At 37.7% G+C, this 15,297-nt stretch overlaps 1 protein-coding gene across 2 annotated transcripts; it reads right to left on the bottom strand.

The window, feature by feature from the left end:
- Positions 1 to 684: 684 nt before the first annotated feature.
- Positions 685 to 10,870, bottom strand: LOC125271955 (cytolytic toxin-alpha-like). 2 transcript variants are annotated; one of them, XM_048196346.1, is made up of 8 exons: positions 10,674 to 10,870; positions 10,027 to 10,134; positions 9,830 to 9,887; positions 8,423 to 8,515; positions 6,336 to 8,036; positions 2,334 to 2,457; positions 1,542 to 1,631; positions 685 to 886 (listed from the first exon to the last, which is right to left on the bottom strand). In XM_048196346.1, the coding sequence occupies exons 2-8, from the start codon at positions 10,117 to 10,119 to the stop codon at positions 829 to 831; spliced, it is 2,217 nt and encodes a 738-aa protein (XP_048052303.1). In that variant the 5' UTR covers positions 10,120 to 10,134; positions 10,674 to 10,870; the 3' UTR covers positions 685 to 828. The 2 variants fall into 2 exon arrangements, with proteins under 2 accessions (XP_048052303.1, XP_048052301.1); XM_048196344.1 differs by having other exon boundaries at positions 685 to 889; positions 10,674 to 10,866.
- Positions 10,871 to 15,297: the final 4,427 nt, after the last annotated feature.

Genomic DNA, 15,297 nt, shown 5'->3' with positions numbered 1-15,297 from the left:
AGCCCAACTAAAGCAAAGGGTGACCACTTTCATGGTGACTTGAAATGAAACATTCCATAAAACATTAATTAACACCTTTTTTCTCTCTTTCCTTCAATGATTCTGCTTATTAACATCAGGTGTCTCCACTAATTGTCAATCATCACTCAATCATCAATCAATTATCTCATTAACTTTAACACTGTTAGTGTAGATTGTACCTTTGGAGACAGAAATGGACTCCTATACTGTACCCCTATTTCTGACTGTTCCAAATATTAACAGAGGTTAGAGAAATGGAAAGACTCACATATATACTTTGGCTGCAAATGCAAATCTTTGAGAACAAATGGAGGAAATGGTTAACAAGTTCCTCTGTGGTTTAGATTATTGTATTTGTAAATGTATAAAAATGTTTACTGGTATAATGTTCTGGTGAAATGACTAAAGGTCTGGCAACCTTTGTTATACCTTTTTTTTCTTTTTTTCCCCTCTTTCTCTGTTATGTAAGGTGGTCTTCTGTTCTCAAAAAAATAAGTATTAAAAAATAAGCTCATTATAAAACCATTTAAATATAGTTTAACTGCTTGGGGTAATTATACATTCAGTGTTTCAGTCATACAGCAAGTGAATTCTAATTCAAACGCTTTTGTCGACAACATCTGCGTCTGGCAGTTACTGGCAGCCGTCCTGGTATTTTCAGGTCTTCTGTGATTTCCCATTAGCTGCATGAGGCCAACACTCAGATCCCAGGATTCTGATTGGCAGTGTTGGGTCATGTGACAGAATGGAATTCCACTTGTAGTGTTTCAACTCAATCAGTCCTCCCTTGATCTTCTGCACTTTCATTCATGGATTAGGTAATTGGCAATTGGACATCTTAAAAGTGGAGGTGTTATTGATGTTCCTGCTGTTGCAAATGTAACAAAAGTGCACACATTAATCTAATGCATTATTAGTTGATACATTTGTCGTGTTCGATTTAAATCTGTGTCCTAAACTGATATGTTTAAAGGTGAAGTTTGTTGTTTCTGTGACACTAGCGGCACCTAGCGGACATTTGTAAATGCACCTTTTGCTTGTCGCGCCTCCGTCAACTCTCAAAAATCGCAAAAGCTCTTACAGGTGCTTGTGAAGGCACGTCTTAACAGGTAAATATGGGCTACTCTCAATAAAAGGTCCAACATATTAGAAATACTTTTTGCTGTGTTGCTATGTGTCATCATGATTAAGCAACTGAGAAAGAGAATGCGAGCATCGTGCTTTAGTGGTGCTTTTTTACATGACGCACCACCAAGCATACTCTTAAAAAGTCACCGCTCTCCATAGCCTAAATATATATACTGTATGTGAACATTAGCCTGAGACTTGCCTTAGAGAGCATTAAGAAAATTAAGCATTAAGCCAACTTTTTGATGCTTAACCTTAGTAAAATCTCGAGTTTTTCATAAGTATTTCATATTTAAAGTATATTTGATCCTAGTAGATTTGTGGCTAATATTGTCTGTTATTGGTTGATTATTATTGATTGAAAACAAAGTGACATAATAAAATGTTGGTACCTCTTCCAGCAAGTCTGCAGGTTCTTGCCTTGCGCTGAATTTGGATTCAAGCAGCGCTGGATGAAATTATTCACAGGTTTTAGTGTCAGTCTGCAAACATTGAAAACACATCAAATTAATAAGATTCAGGCTACCTTCTATGATATCATGTCACAAAAGCTCTTACAGGTGCTTGTGAAGGCACGTCTCAACAGGTAGGCTAAATATTCCCACCCGTGAACTCGTACTAGATCGATGTACTCCCAGTTCCGTGCTCTGACGTCACATAGCCCGCGAAACAACAATGGCAGCCCCTATGGATACGGTGTTTATGCAAGTGCACAGTAAAATAACGTAAAATAAATTGTATAACAGCTTCTCTTGCCTTATGCACTGTTTTTCCTCCTCTGTTTCCCTCAAATAAGCAAGGAGTAAGCACCTTTGGCGATAGAAATAATTGTTAATGAGCATAAGCCCCGTACAGTCCGCCATGCTGGTTTGTTTACACTCAGGCAGTTTGACGTGACTTGCCTGAAACGCTAAAAAGTCGTGAGTCGTGGTTTGAAGTCGTGACTACGGGCTTAAAAACTTGCCTGGAATGCAGCTTAAGTATAAGCCTGTTAAAAACACTTTAAGCCCGTAGTCGTGACTACGGGCTTAAAAACTTGCCTGGAATGCAGCTTAAGTATAAGCCTGTTAAAAACACTCTTGGTATTTTAATTATGCAAAAATACAATATGTTTAATAAAATTAAGTTACATCACATACATATATTAAGACTTATCACATGCAGGTTAACAGATGAACACTTACATGATTTCTACGTTGTTACAGCGTGGTCTTATAGGGAAAATGGAGAACTCTTCAACAGTTTCCTTTCTGACATATTTCTTAGTCTCCAGACACCAGCACCTGTCAGGTATTGTTTTAGGTTGAACTGTTGGGGAATAACATTGAAAGATTAACTTACAATCCATGATTCTGACAGATTGTAAGTTATTAATATATATTAATGCTGTCAATTGAATAAAAAATTAACTAATAAATCACACATTTTTCTGTAATCGTGATTAATCGCGATTAAAAACTTGAGATTTTAATATTGTAGAAACAATTTTATTGAAGTTGAAAGTTATCAAACACTTTACAGTCTTTACTGCATAAATTATAAATGAAAAATAGATTAATCCTTATTAAAGCTAAAATTTTCTCTGTTGTTGTTTGATTAACAATAATGACACATCACAGCAACTGATTTATAAGGCTGCTGTGACTTTAAGACCTGCCACTGCCGAACATGGCATGGATCTGACGCGCATCTAATTTTCTCAGTTTATTTAAGACATTATTTAACTATTAAGACTGCTCTTATGAGGATACTCGACAAGACAGGCATTTTGGCATAATTCTGCGCATATTGTTTGTTCTAGTGTGAAAGACGTATGTCATCCGCGTTCCCTAAAGGAGGGAACAGAGATGTTACGTCAGAGACTGACGAAATGGGGTCTCGCCTGAGAGCCCAATCACCTTCGAGTGTTACAAAGCGAACCAATGATACGAAGAGTATCTTGGTCTGTGGAATTTGCATGCGCAAGCTCCGCCCCACAGTGTGGGTATATAAAGAGCAGAGTGAGCAGCTCACATTCAACTCTTCGCTGAGGAGCTGAGCCATGTGGCCAGGCTGTTCAGCGGTACAGCGATTGTGGCAAGGGGACGTAAAGTCTCCGTTCCCTCCTTCAGGGAACGAGGGTTACATATGTAACCTAGACGTTCCCTTTTAGTCCATCACGTTCAACGTTATGTCAGAGACTGATGAAATGGGTCCCTACCAAAACGCCACAATAGCTGTCTTCCAGTGAAACGGCATAAGTGATAGCACCTTGTCGTGAGGCCAGCACCATACAAGGACCACACAAACATAGAATACACTGGGTAGCATATTCCAGCTGGAATGTGCTAACAGGCTGCCTACTCGTGGAGGTCTTACAAGAAGTCCACCTGCATAGCGGTGATAGGAATCTGAGGTACCCAACCCGCAGGGTGGAGTTACACGTCAGAGACGGCAAGTGGCTTGCCAAGGGAAGACACATGCTACCAAGGAGACTTAATGTGGTATACACACGTGGGATTACCCAGAGAGGGGAATCACAACACATGGAGGCACCTAGTCTGACACAGGGGCTGACTGACAGGGCATGCATGCAAGTGTAGACATCAACCGTGCTGGAGGAACCCAGGGTTCTGAACAGTGAAACTCACCTGAGAAAAATAGCGCACACATCCAATCCGTAGAGTGGAATGGCGCAGCAAGCGAATGACACCGAACAGATCCTGTTACTGGCCCGAAGGGGCGAGTATACGGGAGGATGCAGACTCTACACGGAGATTATAAAATCTCGCAAACGTGTTAGGTGTCGCCCAGCCCGCAACTCTACAATATCTGTAAGCAAGGCGCCATGCGCCAAAGCCCAGGAGGAGGCTACACTCCTAGTCGAGTGAGCTCTCACCCCCAGGGGGCATGGCAAGTCTTCAGCCTGGTAAGCTAAGACAATAGCATTCACTATCCAGTGGGCTAACCTCTGCTTGGAGACAGCCTTCCCCTTCTGCTGGCCTCCGTAACAGACAAAGTGCTGGCCTGAGGTCCTGAAACACTGAGTTCTGTCTATGTAAGTGCGGAGAGCATGTACTGGACAAAGCAGCGCCAGGGCTGGGTCTGCCTCCTCCAGGGGCAGCGCTTGTAAGTTCACCACCTGATCCCTAAAAGGAGTGGTGGGAACTTTGGGCACGTATCCAGGCCGAGGTCTCAAGATAACGTGAGAGTCAGCCGGCCCGAATTCCAGGTACGCTTCGTCAATGGAAAAAGCCTGTAGGTCCCCAACCCTCTTAACTGAAGCCAAAGCTGTCAGGAGCACAGTTTTCAATGATAAAAATTTCAGCTCGACTGAAAGCAAGGGTTCAAAGGGAGCTCTCTGAAAAGTGGATAGAACCACCGAGAGGTCCCAAGAGGGAACATGTGGAGGGCGAGGCGGATTAAGCCTCCTAGTCCCCCTCAGGAACCTGATTACCAGGTTGTGCTTCCCAAGGGACTTACCTTCAACAAGGTCATGGTGAGCTGCAATCGCAGCAACATAAACCTTAAGGGTGGAAGGAGACAGCCTTTGGTCCAACCCTTCTTGGAGAAAGGAAAGCACTGAGCCGATCAGACATTTCCAGGGGTTCTCCTGACGAGAAGAACACCAAGTGACGAAGAGGTTCCACTTCAAGGCGTACGCTTGTCTGGTAGACAAGGCTCTTGCTGAAGTGATGGTAGTTGCTACCTGAGGTGGTAAGGTACCTAAACATTCCGTGTCCCATCCAGGAACCACACATGTAGGTTCCAAAGATCGGGACCCGGGTGCCAGAGGGTGCCCCGTCTCTGAGAAAGAAGGTCCTTCCTATGAGGGATAGGCCAAGGAGGGGCTGTCGCGAGGAGTATCAGTTCGGAGAACCAGGTCCGGCGGGCCAATTAGGGGTGACCATGAGGACCTGCTCCTCGTCCTCCCTGATCTTGCACAGTGTCTGTGCAACTTGACATGCCACTGTCCTGTCCAGGAGCATGAGTTAGTCGGTTAGCAGGAGGCAGACTAGGGTGTGCGTTAAACAACATAACATACAAAACTACGAATTTTGAACGATCGCTAGAACATATAAATATTAATTATTAATCATGCTTACAGGTTGAGATTCAGAGGAGTAAGCTGATCCAAAGAAATTGGGCATTGATCCATATTTTAAGACCAAGCGTTTTGTGAATCCTGTATTAAACTCCCTGGGGTTTGAGAAGCAGTCATCAGTAAAATGCCAGGAACACAACAAAAGATTATATTGCTGTGATATTGTTGAAAAAGTGATTTTTTTCTGTGAATATTGCGTCTGCGCACGCAATAAGTGGGCGGACAATATGCTAATGATTCATTGTGATGTCACAACGAAACGGCTTGGGATTCGTTTTACAAACGACTCGCTTAATTGACTCTGTGTCGACACTTACTTTTGAGAGACAATAACTTTATAAATGGTGCACTTTCAGATTTAAAACTTTGCAGGATGTTTTCATTCACTTAGATCTATGTTACACACTACATGAAAGGTAATTTTCAAAAATCCATAATAGGGGCACTTTAAAAAAGGGCATGAAAGAATAATAAAATGATCAAATATGATTTGTGCCATATATTCCAAGTGTTTTGAAGGCATACAATAGGGTTTGGCAAGAAATGTCATTTATCATTTAGCAAAAATCTGGACCTCTGCTGTTGCTCTCCTGTGTACATTCATGAGAAAGCATAAGAACATAGATTCACACAGGCACACCAAGGCACACCACATATATTCACCAAGCACACATTCATACAATTTTGAGAAATGAAGATTAAAAACATAACACAAAATGTAAAGCCTTTTTTTTTTTTGTGAACGCCCTAACTCTATCTTGTGAGAACTGTCATTCACTTTTGTCATTGTCACTGTTTACAGGTAATTTTCTTGCTATTGTAAACACAGAAAAGAGACTTGAGACTGCATGCGCACATTCCCTGCATACCCTACTGATGAGGAAATTTATGTCACACAGGAAGGAAACTGAAGCTTAATTCTGGCTCAATTTGTTTGTATAGTAACTTCTTAAAAAAATATGTAACCTGTTGTATGAATAGGACAGTTTGACAGTCATGCCTGTTAGTAAATACAATTATCAATCCAAATACTGCTGTGTGAACGTAGCCAATGGAATGATAATAAAAAAGATTTGTGAATAAATGTGCAGATAACGTTTACCTGAGGATGGCATAGAGCTAACAGTGTCACTGGCTTCACTCACTCCCACTATACCCACTATCCTGTAGCGTATCAAGTACTGCTTTCCAGACACCAGTCCAGTCAGAGTAAAGTCTTCATCAGGTGTGTTTAAGAAAAGCCACTGATTTTTTTCTTGCTTGTACTCCACTCTGTACTTCACTGTTTCTCCGGTTGGAGATTTCTGCAGTTTCAGGGACACAGTGTTGGACTGGACACCCTTCACTATTGGTGGGGGCGGTTTGGTCACGGGCTGGAACTGTGTGTCCTTCAGTTTTCCTTTTTCATACAGATAGATGGAGGAGCCTTTATTAGAGGGATTGGAGATTACAGACATAATGAACCTGATTTTCTTTTCATCTTTATTGGCCTCTGAAAAACCTCTGAAATTAGATAAGTTATCTCTCATCTTTTTAATGACATCAGGATCATTGATCCACTTTCCTCCAGACGCCACAGAAAACAAGGTCTCATTCTTATCAAGCTCTTTAAACTTGTCAGATTTCAGAAACTCCTTCAGGGCTGAAACATACGGGTCTTCATTCAGAGATGTGAAGGTAAAGCACACCACAACATCAATATCGGGATCAAGTAGGATGGTGTTGAGACCGTCTGAGTTTTCAATTTTGATTCCCTCCAGTTTCTCAATGGAAGAACTCAAGATGTTAAGTTCAGAATTTGCATCATCTAACCACTGGTTAAGCTTGCCAGCATTAAAAGGGGATTCATAGTGAATCTTCAGGATGTCTTCTAGTGACTTCTCCTTCATTCCTTCTTCTCCTCGAATAGCAGGCAAGACCCTGCTGACAGCTTTCTGAAGGACTGTTTTGTAAGTTCTAAATGAATCCTGAAATGACAGTAGCCTTTCTTTGAGGTCCCTGAAAACATTTACCAGAGTATTTTTTAAGAGGTCATTGGATGTTCTCTCTGCCTCATCCAGTACCTTCATTATATCTTCAGTGTTGGAAACCAGACTTGTGCTGATTTCTCTCACTAACTGAGCTGCTTTTGTATTCAGTAGATGAAGAGGAAAAAGCCAGACTTTTACTGGAACTGCATTCTGTGGATTCTCCTTCAGCAGAGTGGGGAGCTGCTTGTACAAATCCAAGGCATCCATGTATGTGGTGGGGTTTTGCTCAAGATGGATGTCACCATGAAATGTGCAGGCAATATTCTCAGCTATTTTCTTATCATTATCTGTCATGTTTACAGATCCTTTTCCCTCAATAGAATATTCAGGGATATTCTTGACCATTACATTCAGTTCACCCTCAATATCCTGCTCTTTTTCCTCTTTTGAAAATGTCCGATCAAACACCATGAAGGCCTGAGCTCCATACAGTACAGCTGTGACCACATGAGTTGCAGTTTTCTGGTCAAATACCTCAGGGTAGGTGATATTACCCAGCTGAGTCATAGTGAGTTGTTCAAATCTTGTGGTCTCACGGTAATAAATTGTAACTCTGGACTGTTGGTTTGAGGATTTGGTGTCATGCAGGTACTTGGCAGATCCTCTCACCTCCACCAGCCCTCCCAAGAAACTGACCTTCAGGGAAGCACTTATATCCATGAGACTGGACTTATCAGAGAGAGAGTCAGAGCTACTGAACTTCAAATCTGTCTGGGGCTGTGGATGGGTGTCCAAATCATTCTTCAATGATTTCTTATCCCACAGAGTAATACCTGAAACGAGAAGTCGCTTTAACAGTGACTGTATGTATGAGAAAGTGATGTACGGTTAAACATGCAGGTTTTGTGGTGTTGTTACACAAGGACTAGTAAATAGGTGATTTAACACATATGTAATGTTTTCAGTCTAATGAAGGAGATGAAATGCAAAGGCTTGATCAACGTACAGCGTATTTATTAAACAAAGTAAACTCGAACAGGTGTACAAATTAATCAAAAATAATAGTATCCAACAAAGAGCAGGAAAATGAAACAAAGGAAACAGGTAGGAAAGAGAAACAACTAAAATCCATGAAAGTGAAATTAAAACACACTAAACATGAAAATATGATGAAAAAGGGGAAAATTTGCCTTAGTTTTTTTAAATTAAAGTACATCACCTGGAATGAAGGAATCCTTACGGCAGTCATAAAGCATACCAGGGAAAAGAGGTCTTCCCAGGGCTGCCACTTCAATGTGATCTGTGTCCATGTCTGCAAATAACAAAGTAAAAAAAAATATATATATACATATATATATATATATGTAAATTAGTTTACACATTATTAATAATAAATACTGTTTAATTAAACCATAATAAAGATAACATGGCTTTATGAAGCCTGTCTCATGAAGCAGGCTAAGTAGAGCTGGGCAGTTTTATCAAAATTTTATCATAATGCCTTATTGTTCATAATCATTATTTTTTGTAAAATAGCATATATATATCTTGTGTTTTTAACAACATGCACATGATCGTTGTAGGTTACACGTGAACCGATCATCTCTCCCTCTTTGCTACTATAGTATTATATAAACATGAATGAACATCAGAAAGTATGTTGAAAGATACAGTACAACTTACCAAAATACGTATCATGTCATCAGTCATGTAATCAGTATTTCAACCGCAGAAAGATGTAAAACAGCTTGTAAACAATGTCACATATATAAGAATAGCCATTCAAAACTCGTTAGGTAGAAATATTAACTCTAGAGAGGAACATTTTGCTAAATAAAATTCATGCACCATATTGCATAATCATTGTATTTTTACTTAACCTGTTCTTTAATATAATGTGTTTGAATAAATAGGCTACATTGTGGATGCCACTTCATATCTGTCCATGTGTGTTCTGCATTGTTTCTGATTTTGAGGATGAATTTTATCTATTTTCTAAGCAGGGGGACCCCAAACAGTCTGAGTGTGACTTTTTTTTTCCTCACACTAACATAAAAACAGATATCATTCCAATTTTTTTTTTTAATTATTTATTTATTTTATTTTATTATTTATTATTTGTAGATCTAGAAAGTGTTGACATCGTTAAAAAGTCTCATGCCATTTGGATCAAGGAAACTTTTTTTTTTTTCTTTTTTTAATTTCAGCAAAACTTCAAAAAGACCCCAAATACCTTAGAAGGGTTAAAAGAGCAGATGGTAGAATCTGTATCATTGGAGAAAGCATAATGCCGACCAGTTTGAGACATATAGTGGTCAGTCTCATTCACAGACTTCTTTAACGTGAATAGGGAGTGTCCTAAAATTAATCATACCATACCTGTCAAATTTTTAAGCTAATCTTGAAGTATATACACTTTTTGTAGAAGTAAACTATAGCAGGGTGAATTTTAAAGAGGTAAATGGGATACCGTAGCATAATTTTCAACATGTTTTTGCATCTGACTAATGATATTTGTGTCTATTTTTTTTTTTCTTCAAATGGTTTTCCACTGTCCCTTTCATATTGATGAGCTTTATAAAGCTGTCAATATACCTGTTCGTATTGTTTTAAAGTTGCATCTCACCTGGAGTCTCTGCATGTCCTTTGAATGTTTTTTTTCTGGCGTCTTGAGCTGACAGTTCCTGTTTTTGAAGAAATGTTTCATAATTTTTCACAGAGAGAGAAAGAACTTTCACAAAAATGCTGACTTTTTTTTATCCCCCATTCTTTTGAAGTACATCTGGCCATACTTCTGCATTTTGTCTGATTGAGTGCACTCGCCTGTGTATCTGGTGCAGCCGGGGTTGCCAGCCATAGATATGTAAATAAATATATGTATTTCAGCAGATCCATGTACGTCAAATGCACCACCATCTTGGATCAACAAGTCTGTTTGAATGAAAGTCAGAATAGAATATGCCTCAGTGCACTTAATTAATTAGTTTTGTATGGAAACGAACAAAGTTACGAACAAACGTTCTTCCAGTAATGTTAACAGAGCATAATTCGTTCGAAGTTATCAAGTCTTTAATAACATACCCAAAACTTTAGCACAAAAACATTGTTCATGCTTAGACTGTTTTTCTGAAACATTTTAGTTGGATGATCATCAAACTTTTTATAAACATTAATACTTTATAATACTTATAATACTAAATTAATACATTAATACTAGCTGCAGATATAAAATGGTATACAGTTGACACCACTGAAATTAATCAGACAATTTAATTAATATTTGCTTCTGTGGCGGTGTTGAATAATGCTATAGGGCTGCAGCTCTCTTGAATTGCTTTTAGCATAATTGTGCAACATGCAGAAAAAAAAGTGTACCACACTAAAAACTACCACTGTAGTGTTATGACAGCATGAATGTGCTGGAGGTGCCACTGTTCCAAAAAAGTTTTAAAGCTGATAAATAAATTTACCTTGAGTTTTGATTGTCCTTGGTAAGAGAAGTCTTCTGGTAATGTCTTCAGTTGAAGTCTGAAGCATGAATTGTAGTGAAATGTTCATTCCCATTTTTGAGGGAATGAGTCATTTTTTGGCCTGTGTTCTTGAAACACATCTGGTTATACTCACCGCCAGTTGGGGAACATACTTGATGTGCTGTTACTTCTGCATTTCTGGTGGATAATAGGCTGGGACCTATGTAAAATTATTACACATTATTATTGGACATTATGCAGCATATTAAAGGGACAGTTCATGAAAATTGTGACATTATTTATGTATGATAGGACCCAGCATTTCAGTTAACAAGCTGATAAGTTGAATCAGGTATGTTTGACAGATATTTAATAATATCTGTATTGATATAGCACCTCAACTGAATTCAAAAAATGCTTGTAAATGGCAGGAGCGTGTTGAACTGAACATTTCCTCCACTGGTAAAGCACTTTGCCATTGATGAGCTAAGGGCGCTAAGTGCACAATGAGCAATTTTAATCCAGAGCTGAATTTGAACTGAGCCTTCCAAAAAGAGCACAAAATGTACACTGTAAAAAAAACACAGTGAAATGTACAGTAACTTGCTTTATTGGCATAAAGACAGTGTGGCATGAAGACATGGGTATATTATATTAATTCATATAATATTATAATATTATATTATATTCCGCACAATGTAGACAGGCTTGTGCCTGTGACAGCATTTGAAAATTTTTCAATGAATATACATAAAATAAATTCAGTAAATGCCCAATGATTGTACCAGTAAAACGTTGCCCAAATCTTATTCTAACGTTATTTTGATGTTATTTTAACATTATTCTAACATTATTTTAACATTATTTTAACTTTATTTTAGCATTATTTTAACGTTTTTCTAACATTATTTTAATGTTCCCCTAATGTTATTTTAACGTTATATTAACATTATTCTAACGTTATTTTAACATTATTCTAACATTATTTTAACGTTATTCTAATGTTACTTTAACGTTATTTTAACATTATTCTAATGTTATTTTAACATTATTTTAACATTAGAATAACGTTATTTTAACATTCCCCTAATGTTATTCTAACATTTCCCCAATGTTATTCTAACCTTATTCTAATGTTATTTTATCATTATTCTAACGTTAATTTAACATTATTCTAACATTAACGTTATTCTAACGTTCCCCTAACGTTATTCTAACGTTTTTAACGTTCCCTTAATGTTATTTTAACATTATTCTAATGTTATTTTATCATTATTCTAACGTTAATTTAACATTATTCTAACATTATTTTAACGTTATTCTAACGTTCCCCTAACGTTATTCTAACGTTTTTAACGTTCCCTTAATGTTATTTTAACATTATTCTAATGTTATTTTAATGTTCCCCTAATGTTAGTTTAACATTATTCTAACATTATTTTAATGTTCCCCTAATGTTAGTTTAACATTATTCTAACGTTCCCCTAATGTTATTCTAACGTTCCCCAAATGTTATTCTAACATTATCCTAACGTTGTTACAACACAGAAGGGTCGGAGACAGGAATTCACAGACAGGGATGTTTATTGATACCACCAGAGTAAAACAGCAGTGCAGGTGAGTATAATTCAAAGTAAAGATGATAACTGACGTGTAGATAAGTGATACTGTCCTTTTGTGGTTGTGATCTTGAATGGTGTTGGAGAAGTTGGACGTTGGAGACGGAGAACACTCACACACAGACTGGAGATCACACGAGGAGAACAGGAGACGCTGGAGACAGGTAAGTAGATCGCTAGGAGTCCTGGGTAGACAGGCGTTCTTTGTTTTCCTAGCTGCCCTACCTGTTTACTGTTATTTCTTTTTTTTTTTTGTTATTCATTAGATTATGTTTGTGATTATGTATGGTTTGATTGTTTGAGTTGTTTTGTCTGCTATAAGTAAATGAAGGCGACTGGCGTCTCAAAAACCTGCAACAAGTGTCTGTGACTCTTTCATGTGTTCGGTCCATGTCCATTATTTGATTTAATTAAGTTCATGAGCTGTTATTTTGGTCATGGGCCGTAACACCACGGAATGCTTCTCAACTGGACTTTCGATGGAGGTGGCGCAGATGGAGAGATCTTTAGAACGAGGAGACAACGGGACTGGAAGCTCGGAGAAGCAGTTGGAGAAACAAGTTTTGCCCCACTTCAGGATCTCACAGTTACTCCAAGAGATGACTGGGTTGTGCTGCTCCAACCAGGGGCGCCCTAGAACCACATCAGAGATGGATTCCTCCAGAAGAGTGGAGATCACACGAGGAGAACAGGAGACGCTGGAGACAGGTAAGTAGATCACTAGGAGTCCTTGAGGTAAGCATGCAGGTAAGTTTAGATGCAAACGAGACCAGACAAAGTGGTGGTGTGTGTGAGTGCTCTTTATACTGGTGATGATGAGGTGCTGATGAGGTGCAGGTGTCGGTGATTAGAACTGAGGAGATGGGGTGCGCTGTGACTGGTGGACGGTGGAGCCTGATGTGTCTGTGACAAACATTATATTAACGTTATTTTAATGTTATTCTAACATTATTTTAATGTTATTCTAACATTATTTTAATGTTATTCTAACATTTTTCTAATGTTATTTTAACATTATTCTAACATTATTTTAACATTATTTTAACATTATTCTATCATAATTTTAACGTTCCCCTAATGTTATTTTAACGTTCCCTTAACGTTATTCTAACATTACCCTAACATTATTCTAACATTATTCTAACGTTATTTTAACAATTTTCTAACATTATTCTAACGTTAAATTAACATTATTCTAACATTATTTTAAGGTTATTTTAACAATTTTCTAACATTCTAATATTAAATTAACATTATTCTAACGTTATTTTAACATTCTAATGTTATTTTAACATTATTTTAACATTATTTTAACATTATTCTATCATAATTTTAACGTTCCCCTAATGTTATTTTAACGTTCCCTTAACGTTATTCTAACATTACCCTAACATTATTCTAACATTATTCTAACGTTATTTTAACAATTTTCTAACATTATTCTAACGTTAAATTAACATTATTCTAACATTATTTTAAGGTTATTTTAACAATTTTCTAACATTCTAATATTAAATTAACATTATTCTAACGTTATTTTAACATTCTAATGTTATTTTAACATTATTTTAACATTCTAATGTTATTTTAACATTATTTTAACGTTATTCTAATGTTCCCCTAACGTTATTCTAACATTTTTCTAACGTTATTGTAACATTATTCTAATGTTATTTTAACGCTATACTAACGTTCCCGTAACGTTATTCTAACATTATTTTAATGTTCCCCTAATGTTATTTTAACATTATTCTAACTTTATTTAAACTGATGCTGGTTAAAGTCCATCCACACAGAGGATAGAATCAGCACCTTTTAAGTCACTGCATCAACATCTCTCATCATTTTTGGGGTGACAGATTTCGACAGCTGTATATTTGCCGTCGAGTCCAGGCTTGCGACGGATTCTGTCAACCCCTAATGAGGTTCTAATATTTATCAAACTGGCTAAGGCTTACACTTACACTTGTTGTGCACCATGAAACCTTTCCGGATCCCGTCTGCCTTCTCTCTCCAATTTTGCTTCCTGTCAACATATTTCTTATCATAATAGATGGCAAAAAATGAACATTTAAACTGATGCTGGTTAAACACCACCCGCACACAGGAGAGAATCAGAATCTTTTAAAGGTGACCTATTATGCAAAATTCACTTTTGCTTAGTGTTTGAACATAAATGTGTGCTGGCAGTGTGTGTACGCAACAAATCCAAAAAAAGGAGTTGGTGGATAAAAATCCACCAACTCCTTTTTTTTATCCCCATAAATCATAAGCAGTGTCTCCCAACGACCTGTTTTCAGCCATGGTGCTAATGTGACGTCACATTAGCCTCAGGCCCCGCCCACGACCACTGACTGACAGTCCTGTATTACTATAGTTTCCGCCCTCAGCGAGCTGTAGCCGGTCCGCCATTTTCTCCGCACTCATGCAGCTGTAGGGACAACAATGTCTGGTAAGTAATAGAGATGTTTTGTTGTTGGATGTGAGCATAAGAGTTGAACATAAGAGTTTTCATTTACTGACATCTGAGCCGCTGAATGCAGTGGATTAGTTTCATTTTTGAAGGGAATGCACCACATATCTAATACACATCCGATTTCTGTAACGTTGCCTGCTGTTTACGTTCACAGACATAACTGTGTTTATGTGAACTGTGTGTGTTTTGACAGAAACGTGTGTATTTAACAGTTTAAACAAAACAAAAAATGTAAAAGAGAAGTTACTCACAAGACTTGATGTCTGACAGCCAGCTGTCTGTGCGCTCAGAAACTGATATAACGTTAGCTTTAAAACGCGTGGAAATCATAAACTTTAATGATGAAAGATGAACTATACTATCCACGAGAGTGATCATGATATAGATGATAACCTCAAGTTCCTCAAGTTCAGGGTGTATCTATCCATCTATCCATTACAACAAATGTGGTTTTGTTTAATCCAGTGATTGGTACTAACACATTTAACAAATAGTTTTACAACACTAGAGCAAATATCAAAATCCTTTA

This window comes from Megalobrama amblycephala, linkage group LG7 (assembly GCF_018812025.1).
Source record: "Megalobrama amblycephala isolate DHTTF-2021 linkage group LG7, ASM1881202v1, whole genome shotgun sequence".
Lineage (NCBI taxonomy): Eukaryota > Metazoa > Chordata > Actinopteri > Cypriniformes > Xenocyprididae > Megalobrama > Megalobrama amblycephala.
This window is presented reverse-complemented; position numbering and strand designations above follow the sequence as displayed.

Coding starts and splice junctions, on each gene's coding strand:
- LOC125271955 (XM_048196344.1), bottom strand. CDS start 10,119: ATGGTGGTGCATTTGACGTACATGGATCTGCTGAAATACATATATTTA. Junction 9,888..10,026: donor CGGCTGCACCAGATACACAG/GCGAGTGCACTC, acceptor CTTCAAAAACAG/GAACTGTCAGCTCAAGACGC. Junction 8,516..9,829: donor AGGACATGCAGAGACTCCAG/GTGAGATGCAAC, acceptor TGTTATTTGCAG/ACATGGACACAGATCACATT.